The 21,046-nt window shown below is 40.0% G+C and overlaps 1 protein-coding gene across 3 annotated transcripts in view; it reads left to right on the forward strand.

Moving 5' to 3' along the window:
- DNAJB6 (DnaJ heat shock protein family (Hsp40) member B6) overlaps nucleotides 1–2,777 on the forward strand; it is a 108,559-nt gene extending 105,782 nt beyond the window's left edge. For all 3 annotated transcript variants that reach the window (XM_058297613.1, XM_058297615.1, XM_058297614.1), the window contains one exon: nucleotides 1,081–2,777. In XM_058297613.1, coding sequence (XP_058153596.1) covers nucleotides 1,081–1,163 — 83 coding nt within the window. In that variant the 3' untranslated portion in view covers nucleotides 1,164–2,777. The remainder of the gene's footprint in view (nucleotides 1–1,080) is intronic.
- The last annotated feature ends 18,269 nt before the right edge of the window (nucleotides 2,778–21,046 follow it).

Below are 21,046 nucleotides of genomic sequence, written 5' to 3' on the forward strand. Positions count from 1 at the left end.
TCTCGGTAATGGGAAGCCTGTTAGGCTGTTCATCTTTGTGTCTGGACAAAGGATAGAGGACTGCTCTCAAATACCTCCGTATAAGTGATTCCATAATTAAAAATTTTGGTGGTGCTTTTAAATTATTTTTCAGCTTATTTAGGGATCCATGTGTTATTAAATTGTAGGCCTGCAGGGACGTTCTCTTGATTTTGTAATGCATGTTCTGTTTCAGTCAAGATTTAAAAATTGATCTCCAGTTCTTTTGTTAAGCATCAGTCCAATTCCCTGGGCTTGATTGTGCAGTTTCTTCACCCACATCAGTATGGACTGATTCAGCAAAAAGTTATAAGACAATTACTACTGAATTGAAGTCCGAGTTCTTTATTTCTGCCTCTTTGGATAAAATCTTGACATGGTGAATGTGCTCATACATCTGCTTTCTCCCTTGACTTCAGCTAGATAAGTCAGTCATACAGTTGTTGATTTTAAGCATATAACTCGGGGAAATGAAAAGTTAATGTTCTTAACTGAGAAATGGGAAACTTTTTCACTGAACACCACAGAACCTACAAAAGTGAACCTAAACCACGTCACAGTTTCTAACTGTCCTTGGCCTAGCCAGGCCAGGAGCCAGCCCAGTGAGATGCTCTTGAATCCCGCCACCATAGGTAGAAGCAGCTTTGCCATAGATTAGTTTACTATGACAGTTGTGCATTTTGAAAGTAGGACCAATGATGAAGAGTTTGGGGACTGAAATGAAGTCTTCATTAAGCATTTAATTCTACAGAGCTGGCTTATTAAACTTGGCTGCTGGGTGAGGAGGAACCTGTGCTACAAATGCTTAGTTGTGTTTGCTCATTATAGAATGTATGACTGGTTTTGAAGTTCTTTGAAAAATTTTAAAGGTTTTCAATGTGAAATTTTAAAAAAGTCAATTCATATATTTATTTAGGTTTAGACATAGCATGGAAAATGAGACTTTGTTTTATTGCCTTTTTTTTTTTTTTAACTTGGGGAAGTAATTAGAAACCATGTTTGCCTCTTAATGGGGAAACAGTTACTATTCTAAACAGTGTTTTACAAGCCATGTTTCCTTAGGATTGAAAGAAGGTGGCAAGAGGAAGAAGCAGAAGCAGAGAGAGGAGCAGAAGAAGAAGAAGTCGACCAAAGGGAATCACTAGACTGGATTTACCAGACACATGCACACTTTTTGCACCAAATGCTCATGAAACATTAGAGCACAGCCCTGTGTTCTGTGTGTGTTTTGGTTATATACACTCTAGGTAGAAGATATCTTGTTTAATACTATACCAGGATCTCACTTATTTTTAGCAGGCCTATGGACATTTTATCACTGCTGAGATTAGGGATGTCAGAAGAAGTAAGTTGACGATAATGGTTGGTAATGATAGAAATTTGGAACTCAACATAGACTTTCTTACTTTGCTTTTCCCCAGCACTAAATATGTTAGTGTTTTCCTATAGTATTGTTAAGAATCTAATGCATTTTTTCCAAGGCTCTATCTTGTGCTTTTCAACTATTTAACCACTATACAAACTACTGAAATATTTATAGCTTTAGACGTATAATAAAATACAGATATTGAGTATATATTCATGAAATGACTTTTTTTCCCTAATGGCAGAAGAGAATTTGATAATAGAATATAATTAAGTGTAGCCTAATTTAAAGATAATGTAAATTACACATTGAATCATGAATATAAAGGTACTTTTTCATTAAGTTTAAGACCTGAGTATGAATTCTTCAAAGCAGTCTGGCCTTATATATGGTAGGCCAACAGTGATTCACTTCACAAGGAGAATCATTTCCTTATATTTATTGTTTTAATTTTAATCCTCTCTAGTCCAAATTCTACTTCAAATACTATCTAATTTTTGTTCAATCCCATCTTTTTTTTTTTTTTTCTTGTATCCGTAATTGTCCTTTTTTGCGTATACAAAGGATTCTACAAAATGTTGCTCTTTAATACTATCTCCAGCTCTTATAGGGTCTTTAGGGTCATGCTGGGGAAAAATAGATGAGATTCACACACCACACACACATATAGACAGACACATACACATGCATACATACCTACACATGCCCAATCTGATACTGAGCAATTAGGTTGAACAAAATATTTCCATTTGTATGTAAACATTGGCTCCTTTTTTAAAAATCATTTTATTCTAGCAAAATTCTCTCCAGCTTCCTGTAGTAATTTCATTTGCATGATATATTGCTTCTTAACCTTTTTAAAAATTGAGCATTGAATAGAAATTGATATTTCCCTAACTTGTTTCTTGCATGTTTCTTTTCAGTGAATTTTTCCTTTCTTTTAAACATAGGAATCTGTTCATATTGCTTTTTTCCTTGTTCTCTTGGAAATGAGGAAATTGAAAAAGGTTGGCTGTGATTTTAAAATGCCAGCAATTTTAATCTGGCAGTGTCAGAACCCAGGTATTTTTTGGCACACTGCAGTTTGGTACCTGTAACAGTCCCATGGGCTTGGAATCCAGATTAAAATGTAATCTTTGTGATTTTAAAGTGACTGTTACAGGAAAGTTTGTTTTGTTTATTTGATTTTGGGGGGGAGAATTCTCCTGGGGAGGTTTTCCCTCATAGTTAACGCTTATTATGGGAAATGTAACCACGAAAGCATAGAGCATGTGAAGTGCCACATAAATAAAATGTAAGCTTTAATTTAGTTCAGTTCATTTGCCATCATTTATAAATATCAGTAAGTTGCACTGCTATTAATTAAAAATAAAAGCAATTTGTCATTGTTTAATTATGCATACTTTAGAATCTTTTGTGGTTATGAAAGAAGACACTTTTGGCTTTGGATAGTGATCATGACAAGACAAAGCACATGTCATAGTCATGCATGGCCTTTTCTAATAATAAAGAGGAAGAGGTTGTGATAAAATCATTTCTTGGAATTAAAATCATCTCCTAAGTTACAAACCCATACTTCAGATGATACTTATGATTTTCTAATTTAAAAAAAGTTTGTTAATCTCAGTTGCTCAAATATCAGAGTTTCAATGTTGTTGAGTTGTGATGCATACAGGTAGGCAGTTCTTAAAAAAGTGGCATAACACATGGAAGCTACCAAACTTTTCTTCATTCTCCTTATTCAAGGTCCACCATGAAAAAGAATGTACTTGGTTACCTGCATTGTGTTATTGGAGCACTTCAGTGGCTTCAAGACAAGACAAGCCTGTAACCAAGACATGCCAAGCATGTAATCAGCTTTCATCAAAGCTGGTGGGTACTCAACATATCCTTATATACTAAACTTGGACCTTGGACGAGGGTTCAGGACAACTCCCAAAGGTGCCTTTTTCTAATGCTCTTTCATGAATTTTCAATGACATGGGAGAGATTTCACTGACCTTCATGAGAAGGCAACTAACATCTGTTGAGTTCACAGTATAGACCAGGTCAACAAGGTAGGTACTTGAACTTTAGAGGTGAAGCAATAAAGGCATGTAGCTACCAAGGGTAGGAGCAGAATGCATACCTCAGTTGGCTTGCCACAAAAACTTACCACAGTGCTTCAGGGTTAGATTTGGGGATTGAAGTATTTCTAATTCCTTTCAAGTGTTTGAGCCACAGAGTTTGCTGTGTGTGAAGATTAAACGTGTCTCTGTTTACACCAGTAGTTTTAATCTGGTAGAGATTGCTTGAAAGACTATGCTTGTTCATATAATAAGCAGAGTTTCTTCGCTTCCCCACAGAGACTGATCCAGAAAAGGTAGTAGGAATTTTGAGGAGAGGCTGAAAATCCCATGTATGCATATGCTAGATTTTCAAATTATGTGTGTGTGTGTGTGTGTGTGTGTGTCCAAATGACACAAGTTGTTGGAATGTGAGAAGGGTGAGCATTGGTGCATTACTTTGTGATCTTTCAGGTAATGTTTCTTGAGGGCTGGACAAAAATTGATGGGAATGGTTGATAAAGTAGGGGAGGGGGGAGGGACAGGAAATAGAGGGAGGAGGAGGCAAGAAAGGAAGGTAAGCACCGCCCTTCAATTGCAACTTTGTAATCCTAATGAGATAGCTTTTGGTATGTAGGACTTGCGTGTCATTGCTGTGTAGGAGAGGGTGGCCCTAAGAATCTCCTATGAGCCTAAGTTCTACATACTACCTTGGACCTTTCTGTAACTTTTTACACCTTTGTTATGAATATTAAAGGTCTGTAAAGTTCACTTTTTAAAAATTCTTTAATTTTGAAATGCTTACATTCACAGGAAACTCCAAAAATAGTAGAGAGGTCTCTAGTATCCTTTACCCAGTCTCCACTCATGGTAACATCTTACGTAACTAGTACAATATTCAGATCTGGAAATTGGCACTGGTACAATCCAAACAAAAATTTAAGAGCCTTTGAAAAGTGAAACCATAAGATTATTTGTCTTTATTATTATCACATATATATATTTTTTATTTTGAAAATCATTTGCAAGTAAGGAGACCTAAGACTCATCAGATGTGGATGTAAAGTTCATGTTATTTCTACTGCTCGCCAATAATCTTTGTCACTCCCAAAGGTTGCTTCCTTTGGTAATTCTATATTTAGCTTCCTTGCAAAGAGATCTTTTCCCATGAGCCTTTTTTTCCCTTCCTTTTTATAGAAAGCTCTTTATTTCCAGGAAACAGTGAGTTGAGTGTTTGTTTTTAGATATCATGTAGATCTGCTGTGTTCAAGAAAGTAATGAATGTGATTTGGGGGGGAAGGGTGGCATTCAACTAGAGAAAGAGGAATGATTCTCTAGTATTTGTTTAACTTGCAATCAGAAACCCACATGTAGAAATGACATGCAGGAATACAGTCCTCCTGGAATACGGTCCTCCTGGAATACAATCCAGGAGGAAGCTACTCATCTTTGCACGTCGAAAGCGAGATCACTGGGCCTCCTTCTGAAGGCCTAGCTGTGATGTGCAGCTCCTTCTCTGGACCTCAGTCTTGAAGGGAGGCTCTCTGGTGTTGATGTTGGCAGCAGTTCAATAAATTATTGGAAAGTTGTTTTTATTTTTGAATTTTGTCACACATAATGCCACAAAGTGAATGTCATCTGCCATTCAGTAAAAGGTTAAACAGTTTTTTGTAACAACCTATCTGTCATCATTGATACCCCCGGCTGGACTGCATTCCAGTCCTCCCTATTTGGTGTCTTTCATCACACTGTGTCAAACCGGTAGCCCCATTACCTGTGTGCCTGAGGATCATGCAGTGTGAAAAGTGGTGGCATCATGAGAATATAGAACGAAGATAGAACCATTCTTGAGGGTGGTCACTGTGAGCTCTGTTGGTTGAATATACAGAAAGCCTCAAGGCTCCACTGAAGAAATACTCTCCCCTTTCCCTCAGGGGTGGTGGGCTCAGATGAGGTCCTTGCTGGGCTGTGGCAGCCACGCTTAACTGCTCCTCCACCAGTAGTGGCGTAGGGGCTGCCCCTGGCAGATGCAGGCCGGCAATGGCCTTTACAGTCCCAGGATGCCCTCTCCTTGCCCCTCAGGCCAGCCACTGCTCTCTGCCCACCATTACTTTGATCACATAAGAGCTCCTCACCTTGGTCTTCTAAGTCAGGTACTTCCTGATCATGGGGACTTCGTCCAAACCCACAGCATCAAGCAGGATCACATCTCTTCAGCTCTAGAGCAAATGAACTAATGAAGCATCAGGCTGGAGGATTTTTTATTCTATTCATGGATGGGAAGAATAGTTGATAAAGCTGAACTAACAGCTTTGGAGACAAAGAACTAATAGGTTGGAGACAACAGGAAAGAGATGACAGCTATCTAAAGAGGATCCGTGGGTGGGCGTGCATGTGCATGTGCACAGGGTGAGGAGATAAAAGGGGGAGAGGATGACAGCAGTTGGTCTGTGGATAAAAAGGCAACTGGGGGATCAAAGGAAGGGTGCTGATGGGAGCAGCAGCATGCTGGTGATTAAGCAGATGGTGGGAGTGGAAGGGTAACAGCAATAGCAAATTGGAGGAAAAACTGCAATTAAATGTGTAGAAGAATGGCATGGCAGAAAAAAAAAAAGCTAGAAAGTAAAGACGTGCCTTTTCATTTGAGGTACAGGGAGAGACCTTAAGGGAAGTAGAGACAGAAGCTTCTAGAGTGGCTTGAGAGAAACTAAGTGGGTCGGGGGCTTCACATCTTTGGTAAAAAGGTTGGAAATGGGTCACTGTGGCTTGGTGGTAGTCTTAATTGTAAATGGAAGGATTCAGACCTGCTTGGCCCAGCTGTAGATCACCTCCCTTTTATCCCCTTTTGTGCTTGGTTCTTTAGCTTCCCGTGAATTGAGACCAGGGTGGGATTTCTGGAGTATTTAGACTCTTCTTTCCCCATTTAGAATGAGTTTTTAAAATTAAAAGTCTGACAAAAAGAAGTAGTCCCAGCAGTGAATCTGACTTCTTTCTGGAGACAGTCATCCTCTTCCTTGGTTTGATAGCCCAAGAGATGGTCAAGTAACTTGCACCAAAATACCTTCTCAGATGATCCCCTACACTCCTTAACACATGTAGATCCATTCATTAATTTTTAATTTTTCCTTTAGAGAGTTTACACCTTTAATCTTCAGGGGATGCTGAAGGCAGATGATCTGTTTTCTGTAGCTACTTCCTGCTGGCCATGGGCTGTAGTCCCTACCCTACAAGGCATAAAAACTTTATTTTAACTGAACGAAGATGGATCTGGAATTCTGTATGAAGCTGGATGAAGTTTTCACATGGCTAACAAGATGCCCATTCTGAAAGAAACAAACTTAATTAGAACTTTGGGAACACATGGTTTCTTTAAGAGGACACTGGATTACAGAACTAGGAAAGGTTAGGCACCTGCAAAGATGGCACCTTTCTAAAGTTGGTGGGGAACAGTATATATTAAGTTATTTTATGTTCTTGGAGACGTTACTTAGCTTTGTTTTTTGAAGTCACATCCCAGACTGTTCAATGATTGGCACTTGCGTGTCTTGTCAGATGCTTCTGGTAAACTGGTACTCTTGGGTAGCTGACTTTATTCAGGATTAGTACATGAAGCTGGACATTTCTTTAGCTTTAATGGCTGTGGGAGTGATCAGAAATACAGAGTAAAGGTTTCATATTTTGGCTTTTTATTTTTTTTTAAATTTATTTATTTATTTATCTCCCCTTCCCCCCCAGCCCTCCGCCCCAGTTGTCTGTTCTCTGTGTCTATTTGCTGTGTCTTCTTTGTCCGCTTCTGTTGTTGTCAGTGGCACAGGAATCTGTGTTTCTTTTTGGTGCGTCATCTTGTTGTGTCAGGTCTCCATGTGGGCAGTGCCATTTTTAGGCAGGCTGCACTTTCTTTTGCGCTGGGTGGCTCTCCTTATGGGGCGCACTCCTTGTACTTGGGGCTCCCTTATACAGGGACACCCCTGTGTGGCACGGCACTCCTTGCGCACATCAGCACTGCACATAGGCCAGCTCCACACGGGTCAAGGAGGCCCAGGGTTTGAACCGTGGACCTCCCATGTGGTAGGCAGACGCCCTAACCACTGGGCCAAGTCCGCTTCCCCATATTTTGGCTTTAATTGAGTAACTCCTGATAAAATTTTTTTTTTTTTTACTTTTTACCAGGCTTTGTTTTTTTTTTTTTTTAATCCGTTTGGCTAAGCTGGTTAGGGCAGTTTTTCCCAGAGTGCTTTGGTGAAGTTCATGAATGAACTTTTACTGCACTGCTGCTGGCAGGTATATCTGAGCATTTTTAACAAGCCACCCATTAGTTTCCAAGGTGAACTCTAAGCCAGCTGCCCTGGTTTGTTTACCCTGGGTATACTGTGGTACATTGTGGAACTTTAAGTACTAGCACAGGTGCTGGAATTAGGGGTAAGAGGGAAACCTGGGTTGAGAGTTTGATATGCCCTTATTTGCACCTTGGGGTTTTTAGTAATTGAGCCTGGTATTAATTAACCAATTACCTGTAAGCCACTGGTGGCCTTGGGCTCAAGCATATCCTTCACCCAATGTGGGGAGAAAGATGTGAGAGGTTGTTCCCAAATTAATTTGGTCTCTTTTTAATTATAGGGTCGTTGGCCCCTTTGCTTTCAGGCAAGATGGCCACCCTTCTATTTTATAGACGTGTTATTAACTATTCAGAAAATGAAGTTGATTAGGACCTTTAACATGTTCAATATTTTTCTGTATATGGTTTACTAGAAGCATTACCATAGTTTTTAGACATATTGTACATATGTATAAAATACATATATGTATATATGTGTATAATATATATGTATATAATATAATTATACATTAATGTAAGTATTAACTTATACATTAATGCACCACTTAATGTATAAGTTTTTGAGCTGCAATTAATAGCTTTTTTTTTAAAGATTTATTTTTTATTTATTTCTCTCCCCTTCCCTGCACCCCCCCCCCTCAGTTGTCTGCTCTCTGTGTCCATTCACTGTGTGTTCTTCTGTGTCTGCCTGTGTCAGTGGCACCCGGAATCTGTGTCTCATTTTGTTGCATCATCTTGCTGTGTCAGCTCTCTGTGTGTGCAGCACCATTCCTGGGCAGGCTGTACTTTTTTTCATGCTGGGCAGCTCTCCTTACAGGGCGCACTCCTTGTGCGTGGGACTCTCCTAAGTGGCATGGCCCTCCTTGCATGCATCAGCACTGCACATGGGCCAGTTCATCACAGGGGTCAGAAGGCCCTGGGTTTGAACCCTGGACCTCCCATGTGGTAGGCGGACACCCTATCCATTGGGCCAAATTTGCTTCCCAAATTAATAGCTTTAAGCTTCAGGTTTGCAATACCATACAGGTTATTTTTCCATGGGAGCAAGCCATAGTGCCAATTGTGTTTAAGTTCTACTTACAGTATTCTGGTATTTACTGCTCCACTTCGTATGTTTTTCACAAAAGTTGCAGCACCATTGACTCTACAGAGAAACTAGGGAGTAGATTTTACCAGCCTGGTGCATAGTGCTGTCTGGCACTATTAAACAGTGCCAGTTTGGAGATGATATCCATTGTATATTTGGCTGAACTTAGCCCCTACTGGCTGTTGCAGGAGCTCAAAACTGCCAAGTAGTTTTTATCCACTTCAGGAGCACAACGAGAGATACAGTAGATACTTTTATTGTTTTAGGGGTCAGTGACCAAACTAGCCAATAACTCACATGGAGAAGTACCCTGCATGTATTGCACACCTGGTGTGAATGTACAAGAGATTTTGACAATGTTGAAGTTTCTCTTTATTTTTATACATTTTTAAAAACACTTTTAATGCAATGTGCTATATATTAAATGAAATTTCAGTACTTTGCTTTTTGCTTTCAGTACTTTGCTTTCTGCTAAGTACTTAGCAGAAAGATGTTAATGAAGACATTAATAACACAGGTATTTTATTTTAGCCGTAGAGGGAAAAATAACTTTTTAATTTTTAAAATGAAAACTGAAGATTCCCAATGGAATCAAGGTAACTTTTACTGCCCCCCACATGAATATGCATAGTGAAGTGACTTTTAGACAGGTTTTATTGTTACAAGGTTATTTTTTTCTCATTAATACCAATTTAGATTTAAATTGATAATGGTTTTTTAGAACTAGCCATTTAAATGCTTTAGTTTGGAAGATGCTTTCATAAGTTTTTTATACTTAAATGTAATTACATAGACTGGTTAATTTACTTTAAATTATAATTGGCAACCAATGGATTTTACTTTTTGCATTTAGGAGAGAGCAGATTTACATTTTTTTAAAACTTAAATTTTATTAAACACGAACTTAGTTTTTTATTATTTCCAAGTCTAATACAGGGAAACAGACTTGGCCCAGTGGTTAGGGCATCCGTCTACCACATGGGAGGTCCGCGGTTCAAACCCCGGGCCTCCCTGACCCGTGTTGAGCTGGCCCATGCGCAGTGCTGATGTGCGCAAGGAGTGCCCTGCCACGCAGAGGTGTCCCCCGTGTAGGGGAGCCCCACGCGCCCACACACAAGGAGTGCACCCTGTAAGGAGAGCCTCCCAGCAGGAAAGAAAGTGCAGCCTGCCCACGAATGGCGCTGCCCACACTTCCCGTGCCGCTGACGACAACAGAAGCGCACAAAGAAACAAGACGCAACAAATAGAACAAACAATCAGGGGAGGGGGGGGGGGAATTAAATAAATAAATAAATAAATCTTAAAAAAAGAAAAAGATCTAATACATATAATGTTACCTTATTAACCTGGTTTTTTAATAAACCATTGAAAGATTTCCCTGAAGGCTCTCTTTTGCTGGCTTTTCCAGAGTAGGAGTTTGCAGTTTCCTCCCTTTGTGGCCTTTTAAATTAATGGCTTATAACCAAAATGTTTCCAATGCTATGATACTTTTTTTTTTTTGTTTTAGAACCATAAGCAGAAGCAAAGATTGAGCCCAGACTGGCCGTAATCCTAAGCAAAAGTAAATTCAGTTTATGATTACTATTATAATAATTGAAGTCTAGGGATAGGGAAAGTTAGGTATAAAATAAATATAATTAAAGGTAGATTTAAGTTATAATTACTGTTACTATAGTAAGCACTAAATAAACTTGAAGTAGCCATAAACAAAAGTAATTTAGTTTAAGATTACTATTATAATAGCTGAAATTTAAGCTACATTTACTCCAGTCTAATAATTTCAGTTATTAGTTATATATATACATATATAAAGGTACCTATACAATGATTTTAATTCTCAGTTTCTGGAAAGTTTTAACTTAAAATTAATTTGGGTACCTTTATTAATTATGCAATTAAAATAATTTTATTAGTAACAATTCTGTGCAGTTTTTCTACCTCTTCCAGCAATTAAATAAATTTCACTCATGAGTTATACATTAAATTTACCAACAAGACAGTATTGGCATTTAAAGATTCATTTTCTGGTGACCTTTCACTGTCATGCAATTTGTAACAGGTGAACTCTAAATTTGATTTTCTAGGCACAAGCAAACTGACAAAGTTAAATAGCTGAACACAAAATTAAGCACAGATTAAAATAAAAGAATTTTGTTCCTTTCCATTTTTGGGGCAGTTTTAGACTTGGGAGACAGGTGACTAAATTTTAACATGTTATCAAGCCAAATTGTATTTTTTTCCTTCGTGGTTTTTTATGACTTTATTGTTCGATAGTTTTCCAGTTAAACCAGTCATTAAAAGGCCATTAAGTGACTAGAGGTTTATTGTTCTAGCTAAAAGGCTTTGGGTTCCTCAGGCAATAGCCTTTTTGCTAGATAAAGGCGCTTTACCAGTTTTACAGTTTTTAAAACATTCCAAAGCATTTTAGCACAATCCTACAAAGAGAAACTTAGTAGCAGAAAGGCAAAACATGGGCAAAGGTTAATCATGCAAAGGTATCCTGGCCTGTGATTGCCCTAGGGAAAGGAATTTCCATTGCATTCATCCTGGCTCTGCCCAGCCCTTTCCACCTCCCAGGAAGCTGGGTGTGGTTAGACAGGAACAGGAACGCAGCTTGCAAAGGCGTGGACCTGCTGGGAGGGGTAAGAGGAGAGCATGCACATGTTCAGGCTTCATGGTTTGCTTTTAAACTATTAATTATTCTACTCCTTTGCCAATGGCAAGGGAGGGGCTCCAGCTTAACCAAAGTTCACTATTTTACACATTTTAATATTACTATTTGGGAGCATTAAAATATACACTGGCATCGAATAGACACAGAAACACAAAACCTATCAATTTCACTCATAATTTTTATTCCTCCAGCACGGCAGCCCCTGAGCTACAGCCCGTCAACTATTGCAACCCTAGGGAGGGGGACCTTCTAACACCAAACTTTTAACAGGACTTTTTGCTTACCCTTGGTGTTTACAAAACAAGTTCATTTGCAATCTGGCACCAAAACAAAGACTTATTTCTGGCCAAAGTTTTCCACTGTTTAACTCATATTTAGATTATTAAGCTTTATTACAAAAACCAATCCATTTTTCTGCAACCAAGATTTTCCAAATCCAGACCAATTTTTCAGTATGCATTAGGACTTAAACCCATCAATGTCCTTTTTTACTACAATCAAACCTTCACTATTTTAGTGGAGGCAGAACCAGAACCAGATGCTAACCCACAGTTAGCTAAACCTAAACATCAGGCTTTTTCTCTTTTCTTTCAGACCTGAAGAAGACGGCTTCCCCCTGAATTTTTGTAGGTACTGGGGCCTTCTTTGGAAGCTGATCAGGCTCCCCTTTCAATGTTTAAATTTAGGTTTTCCTGACAGTAAGACAGAGTCTTACTTGTTTGGTGTGCAGAATTTTTCATTCCCAGAATTTCCTTTTGGACCTTCTGGTGCATCCGGTTGTCCCTGGGAGTACTCCAGCAGAGCCCACATCCTTTTACTGGACTGAAAGGAGTCCAGGGGAGCTCAGGTTTGGGGCTCCTGGCTTCCTCAGAGATATCCGAAAGGGACAGCAAAGTGCTGGCCATTGTAGTGGTCCCGGATTAGCCCCCAAGAAATGTTGTGGAAGCAGAGAGATTCAATGATCACATATGGAAGGCCAGGACTCAGTAATAATTTTGGGAAGGAAAAGGTATTAATGACTGACCAGGCTTGGGAACTTTCCTGTTCAAAAACCCAATCCCGAATAGGATTTTTGGGTTTCTTTTATATAGAAGATGTAGCAGTCAGGAGTCAGATGGTGGTGTTTATATGCAAAAGGACTTTTTCTTCCTTTCTCAGAGTTTCTGGTGTTTTATCTGAGTATCAGGTAGGTCTTCAATGAACACATACTCTTTAGGTAAGTATCAGCTAGGTCTTGAATTAACACATACTCTCTAGGTAACTCTGAATTAACACATACCCCCCCCAACAAACATATCTTTCACATTTTAGGTAAGCTTGAATTAATATATTTAGCTTACACACACAGCCCAGGTTATTTATGAAGAAACATACAGCCCTCCCTCCCCCCACAGCCCATATCAGGGTGAGAGCAAGCAGGCAGTGTGTGGTTTGGGTGTAACCATCAAAACCTGCAGGAGCATCAAATACCAAACAGGGGTGCTCAGGGCACTGAACGTGGGCAGAGTGCTGCACCCCACCAAGCACAGCAGTTTCAGAGCCTTCCCTGCTCTGTCCTTCCTGGGGCTGGCCCACCCACTACATGCAGCCCTGGTGAATGCAGCTGGCTGGAAAGAGAAGCCCTTCCTTCCACCTAGTGCTGGGATTGCAGGGGCAAGATCAAGGTTGCTGGGGGATGGACTTTTGCCTTCAGCCCGAGCTTGGGATAAAATGTCAAAACAAGCCTCTGGGCTTTGGCACCTTGTTTCCCCCACTGCTTGACTTCCTTTTCCTGCCCCCAAAGGCATATTACCAAGTGCTGCCAAGAGTACGTTAGGGGAAATCAGATGTAGCTCAATGGATAGGGCGTCTGCCTACCATATGGAGGTCCAAGGGTTAAATACTCAGGGCCTCCTGACCTGTGTGGCGAGCTGGGCTATGCACAGTGCTGCTGCGTGCAAGGAGTGCCGTGCCATGCAGGGGTGCCCCCATGTAGGGGTGCCCCACGTGCAAGGAGTGCACCCCACAAGGAGAGCCGCCCCGTGTGAAAAAAGTGCAGCCTGCCCAGGAGTGGTGCCACATACATGGAGAACTGACACAGCAAGATTACGCAACAACAACAGCGAGAAACAACAGATTTCCAGTGTCGCTGACAAGAATGCAAGCGGACACAGAAGAACACAGTGAATGGACACAGAGCAGACAACTGTGGGGGGTGGGAGAAGGGGAGAGAAATAAATAAAAACTAAATCTTAAAAAAAAAAAAAAAGGGCTTTCGCAGTGTTGGAATTTGATTTTCTGAGAAAGAATTTCTGGCTTGAGGATAAATCCTAGGAGTGATGGTGGAACTTCAAGAGGAGTGTTAATGAAAACGTTTCTACTTTGTTATGGTCATATGCCAAGGCTTATTACATTTCTCACAGGCATTGCATGCAAGCACCGAGGCCTGCTGGCCAGTTCAAAGATGCACTTTTGGCAGAGGCATTGCACACAGGCAGAGAGCAGTGTAGATAATCATTGTTAGACCAGAAATAAGGAGAAAAGAGTGGTTCAAGGTCACTGGTAAGTAACCAGTTTCTCAGATAAGAATTTTTTTTTTATTATGGTAACACAAAATTTGCCATTTTAACCATTTTTAAGTGTACAACTCAGTGGTTTGATTACATTTACAATGTACAACCACCACCATCCACGACCAAAATTTGTTCATCGTCCCAAACAAACTGTTAATCTACTTTCTGTCTCTGTGGATTTGCCTATTCTAGACGTTTAATCTAAGTGAAGTCATATACTATGTGTCCTTTTGTGTGTGGCTTATTTCACTTAGCGTAATATTTTCACAGTTCATTCATGTATCAGACTTTCCTTTTTATGGTTGAGTAGTATTCCACTGTTTATGCATTCATCTCTTGTCAGATAATTCCACTAAAATGCATGTCAGAAAATTGCTTAAGCAAGGATTGCCCATTTCTTTGCAGAAGGAAATTGTAAATTCATTACATAAAAATGCCTGTCCCAGACCAGATTTGGGACAATTCTTATTTTATAGGAGCAGCCAGGCAGCAGCAGGGTTTTAGTGATAAAGTTATGTTACTTTAAACCAGGGGTTCTTAACCTTTCTTGTTCCAAGGACCCCTTACTAAGTCCACACTATACTGTGTATTATTTAATATATATCACACCTGCACCAACATGTCTCTACAAGAATAATGTTTTTTTTTAAATTTTCAATTCAAGCTCATGGACCCCCTAAAATCTTTTCACAGACCTCTTAGGGGTCCGTGGACCCTGGGTAAGAAACCTCGCTTTAAAACATCACTTTAAAAAGTTGACACTTTTTAAAGATGTCACACTGTCTATTCATTTTAAGTCACCTTATTTGACGTGACCATGCAGTCTTTGTCTACTGAAGAAGCAGAGGGATGGAGCCTGGACACGGCAGCACTGAACCCAGGCCGCCCAGGAGGACTGACTCCTGGGCTTATTCCCAGGAGATGGGGTCCGGGAATTAGAGCAAAAAGAGCTTGCTCTTTCATTACTCTCAGAAATGAAGAGGGAAACGTTGCAACAGAGTGAGAAAGTTCAGCCTTTTCTTAGTGTTCTGAAAGCCCTAATGGAAATTCCAAATATGGAAAGATAGCCAGCTTTGGGGAAAGAGAAGGTACAGCTATTTGGGCGCTCTTGAACATAGTCCCAATTTCTGCAAAAGGTCTGGAAGTACTAAGAAGGGAGCTGGAGAGCAAAGAGGATACAAAGTGTAAATATAGATCTTTGTGTGCATATGGATTTACATAGTTTGCTTTCAGCATTTCAAACACACTTCACGTCTGTTACCAGCCTTGCCTCACAATAGCTATCTGGGGGTGGATAGTCTGATTTCTTTGTACAGTTGCATAGATTCTGAGACATTAAAAAGTCAGATGGCTCCTTCAGCTCCTCCAAACTCAGGTGACACTAGTAAGATGCGGTTCAAACTCGGATCCAGCCTGCTGGGAGCTTGTGGAGGGGTCAAAGCTACCTGTGCTGCAATGTAGGGGTCTTTCTTTAAAAAAATGGAAAGTTGTGTGGCTACCTACAGCTGGAATGAGCCCCACCCTTTCTGCAAGGGAGAGATTTGTTCCTGCCCTGCTGGCATGTAATAATCTGCATTCACTGTGTGCTGCTTGTCAGGAGCTCTTCTAAGAGTTCTACCTGTTTTGTCTTCGTGAATGGCAGAGCCGGGATCTGGAGCCAGGCCCCGTGGTCTCGAGCCTGCTCACTTCCCTGCCACTGCTTCTTGGCCCTGCTTCTGACTCCCATGTCGGGCCAAGGGGGAGTTGTGGGCTGGCCCGGGGACTGAGCAGGCCATAAATCCTCCCATTGGCTAATGGACACGGCTAATAAAAGGTCTGCCAGCAGCCAATACATCAAGCTTAATTCCTCGCCTTTCCTCTCTGGGGTTTTTAATAGGTTTTCGCTTGATCAACAGCATTCATTCTTAGTGAACAAACGGAATTCGGTTTTTATGGCATAAAAATTATTGTAGTTCTGACTGACTAGCCATTATCCAGTGACACTGGGTGGTGAGAGACAATGAATCTTCCCATTACCAAGAAGTAAATTTGATTTACGGCAACCAGGAGTCTGGGTCTGGATATATGGGCCTGGGCTTGTTGAAATCCTGCTTTTTCCTTGGGCGAGGCGGGGAACTAGTTGTGGAAGGTCTCAGAATGGGAAAGGGAGGGACCTTGGGTAAGGGGTGCGAGACCCACAATTTCACTGTCCAGGCCTCTGAAACGCTCCACTATTACCCCAGGGAGGCTGCATCTACTGGGCCCTTTCCCCACTCTTGCCCTCGAGAAACTCTAGTCATCCAGCCTAGCCGAAGCAGGTCGAGGTCCCTCGAGGGGTCCTCCTGCAGGGGCAGCACCAGCCATACAGACTTCCATGTCTCACTGTATGGGGGTGCCTTATGGCCGTTCCCACGTAATTTCACAACAGCCCCGTGAGACCAACTTGATCATTCTCATTTTACCAATGGGAACTAAGGCTCCAACGCAGTAAGAAAATTCCCCCAAATCCAGAGATAGGAAGGCTTGAAATGCGGATTTGAGTTCAGGTCGGTTCTCTGCTAAAGTCAGTGCTGCTAACCACCTTATTTTACTCTCATTGTCAGCACTAGATCCCTGATTCTTTTGGGGGGAAAAAAAGAAGAAAAACAACTGGGTGAAGAGATCTTTTTTGATGTTTTTGTGGGATGGAATGGGGATCTTATGCTTGTAGCTTTGATTGTTACTTCAAATCACTTGCCAAGGATTGTCATGTTTCAACTAAGTCCCTCACTCCCCTCTATTCACTCTGAGAACTAAGCGCTCACGAAGGGGAGAGGGCTGCAGCAACAGTTCACATTTCTTAAGCGCTTACTGTATGCCAGGTGCACTGCTAGGTACGTGGGGATATGAGAAAGGGTAGATTCCTGGCCCACCTTCCTGGCCCACCACTGGATGGAAGGTCTGGCTGAGTTAGCCTGAGCCTGTACCATTGTTAGAGAAAAAAGCCCATCAGATTCCCCTTGGAGCTGACTTTATTGCTCTGATTAGCTAACTTCCCCCTGGACTATAAGAACTAAATACCCTTTTAGCTTTATAGGCCCCAAGAGGGAGGCTGAGCTGCTCCATTGAGTTTAATGCACTTCTCTCCATGCTCAGCCTTGGGAGCTCATAAATAAAGCAGCAGTGGTGTGGAATCGGATTCTCTGGGCTGGCATTTTGGGAGATTTCTTCTTAAAATATTTAAGGGTCTGCGTGTGTTGGAAGAAACTACTTCATTAACTTCACTAGATCAATCATTTCTTCTTATGATGACCTTTTGACTGGATGTAGGCCTGAAAGACAGCAAGAAGCACCGTAATTCATGGGCTCCCTTTAGCCAAGAGGAAAGCAGCTAGAAAGTGATCATAGAACACCTACTGGCCCTTTGCCCTCTGGGACAGATGCTAAAAATGAGTAATGAAATTTTCCCTCCAAAAGGGGAGGAGAAAGTAACCTGCAAAGGGTGAACTAGAATTTGTCCACCAAACCCAGGATACTTTTGAGAGTAAAAAGGGCACTGTTAAATACTTTTTCCAGGACAAGGGGTATACACTGGGATGAAAGGTCACCATCATTCTGGTGAATTCATTCTTCAGATTATCAGTGGACTGAAAAATTCTGAGTTCTGTCCACTAGGCTTTTCTTTTTCCAATTTTGTATTATGGAAATTTTCAAGCATAGAGAAAAGTAGAAAGTATTTGCTCACCACCTAGATTCAACAATTGTTAATTATGTATAAACACAATACCGTTATCATACCTAGTAAAACTATTAGTAATTCCCCAATGCCAGCTAATTCTCAATCCATTTTCAAAATTGACTTGTAATTGTTTAAACCAGGCTTAGATAAAGACCGTGCATTGCGCTTGGTTTGTATGTCTTTTTAGTCTTTGTACATTTTGCCTTTTATTACGGAAAATTTTAAACATTTACAAAATTATATGTTTGAATATAATGGCATAAAAGAACAGGGTGAGCAACCCCTTTCCCCATCACCCAGCTTTAACTGTACCAAACATGCCCAGCCTTGTTTCAGCTATACCCTCCTTCTGCTAGATGGAGACAAATCCCAGACATTGTATCATTTCATTTATAAATATTCAATATGTTATACCACATTTCTTAGTTGGAATTCTTCTATAAAGATGAATTTTTCCTCATCACCTGTTTGGTTCCCTGAAAACAATTTGTACAGGAAAGGAATGGTAAATGCTTGCTTCTTCCCCTTATTTGCTGGTGTTCAGAATAATTAGTTGATTCCCTGGCATCCTCTGAAGATATCCACCAATTAATTTTGACTCTCTCTCTTTTTCTCATTATTTATTGTGTATGCTCCATTGAAGTCACTGTTTTCTGATCCTCACATTGTCCCATCTTGATCAGTAGAGTCCTCTTCTTGCTGACTCTTGAGTTCTTTCAATTTGACCACACAAGTCTTCCACATCTCCCTAGCTTTCTGGCACGAGATGTTCCAGGTCCAACTTGTATGCTGTTCTGGACCTGGAATTAGTCACTTCTCTAGGGAGCCCTGGTTCCTTTCAATGGAAAATGGTTTTTAGAGACCACAATTTGGGTGCTAGTTTAGGCTATTTATTGCTACTGGCTGGTCTTTTCAGGGGTCAAAGGTAGAACACAAATTTTAAGAGAAGATACATCAAGGATCCATACTAATATTTCCAGTTCAAATCTAGGATTATAAGGGTTTTCATTATTTTGATTTTATACTGGAATTTCCTTCTTACTCTGAAAATTTTTGTTCCTAATACATTAGTGTAATTATTTATTTGCCATATCATAGATAAAACAATAATAATAAGAATAATATGATTACTCACAAATTTTAGGGTTCTTTCATTCTTTTTCCTTAGGATATCAAACCAAGAATGTACCACCACCTAATAGTTGCTTATTAAAATTATTGAAATAATTCCTCTTGGTGGTTAAGTCAACAGCCTGATATTCATTTGGGTACATTTCTTTCATTTTGCTTTCAATTTTAGGATTAAAAATTTTTTATTTAAGCATGTACATGGTTCCAAAGTGAAATCTACAAACAGGGTACATTCAGAGAAGTATAACGTTCATTCCTGTTCCCCTTCTATCCCTATAGGAATTTTCTGCTATTAGTTTTTGGTTTGTTCTTCCATTTAAATATATATTTTAAATAGTTTTGGTAACAAATGTATTAAATATATGTGTATATATACCAATCCTCTTCTCTTTACATTGGTTGGTTGAAAAAACCAAGTCATTTGTTGTAGAATGTCCCACATTCTAGATTTATCTATTGTTTCCTTGTAGTGTTCTATAACATGTATTTTCTGTATTTCTTATAAAATGGAATTTGATCTAAAGGCCTGATTATATTTAGATTGAACATTTTTGGCAAGAGTGCTTCACATTGCATCACATCAGGAGACGCTGTGTACCTTCTGTTGCCTTACATCAGGTGGTGCATAATGTCTGTTCTGTTGGAGATGCTGGGTTAAGGTTGACAGCCAGTGATCACTCCATTGTAAAGTTAGGTTCTTCCCTTTACAGTTAACGAGTCATCTTTGAGGTAATACTTTGTCTCCCTGTACATATCCAGTAGCTCATTAATCTTTCATCAACATATTATCCAATGATATCCTTGGTTTACTGTATTATACATTAGTGGCTACAATGTATAATTTCCCAGTTCTGTTATTTACCCTTCATGCTTTCTTCTGGAAAGAAGAATTTCCCCTCATTAACTTTGATGTGGAATTTAATAAATACTCATGTTCGGTTATACTGAAATGTAGTTTCATGGACTCTGCACCGTGTCAACAGCATTAAATCAATGAGTGCCGAAAAGCCACACTCATTAACTGGGATGTACCAATAGCCAAATGCCCAGAAGAAGAAACCATGACACTCAAGAGCAGTTGAAGGGACAGGGGAGGTTCAGCTTAGGGAAGAATCACCTGCTGTAGTGGTTTGAAACTGAATGCAGCCTAGAAAAGTATGTTTGTAAAGTTAATCCATTCCTGTGGGTGTGGACCCATGGTAAATAGGATCTTTTGGTGGGTAGGACCTTCAGATGTGACCTTCCTCATTCAGAAGAGTCCAGGATTGCTGACAGCTGGTCTTCAGGGAGAAAGCATTGCCTGATGATGCCTTGATTTGGACATTTTCCTCAGCCTCATAACTGTAAGCTTGTAAGCTAATAGATTCCCACTGTTAAAAGTCAACCCAGGGAGTAAATGTGGCTCAAGCAGTTGAGCACCTACCTTCCCCATAGGAGATCCTGGGTTTAGTTCCCAGTGCCTCCTAAAGAACAAAAACAAACAATGAGCAGAAAATAAGCATATATAAAGCAAAAACAACGAGGAGACATTGAGGAAAAACAGTGAGCAGACCATGAGGAAAGGATGTGGCTCAAGCAGATGAGCACCTGCCTCCCACATGGGAGGTCCTGGGTTCAGTTCCCAGTGCCTACTAAAGAAAAAAAAGAGCAAACAATGAGCAAACAGATGAGGGAGCCATCTCAGGGGGAAAAAAAAACAACCTGTTTCATGGTATCTGTTTTTGGCAGCCTACCAAACTAAAACACTCACTTAGATAAATTTTTTAATATTTTATTTAAAAATTTTACATGATCAATATAGAAAAATTGGAAAGGCAGATATGAAAAAAGAAGAAATTATTCCCACCACCTAGAGCCCATGTCTTGGCAAATATGTTTCTGTCTGTATATATTTTTGCTCAATAATACAGTGTAAAAGACTTTGTCAGTAAATATAGTTACATACTTTAAAAAATTATAGCATTCCTTTGTATTGATATAACTATATCAATTTTTATTCAGATAGGGCAACTTCCTTTTCATTTTATTTTATTTTTCTTACTACACACTACTAGTTCAGAGGATATTTTTGCATACATGCCTAAATTCTAAGTTAAAATTTCCAGAGATGGGATTGCTAGGTCAAAGGTTATATATGTAG

This window comes from Dasypus novemcinctus, chromosome 5 (assembly GCF_030445035.2).
Source record: "Dasypus novemcinctus isolate mDasNov1 chromosome 5, mDasNov1.1.hap2, whole genome shotgun sequence".
NCBI classification, from domain to species: Eukaryota; Metazoa; Chordata; class Mammalia; order Cingulata; family Dasypodidae; genus Dasypus; species Dasypus novemcinctus.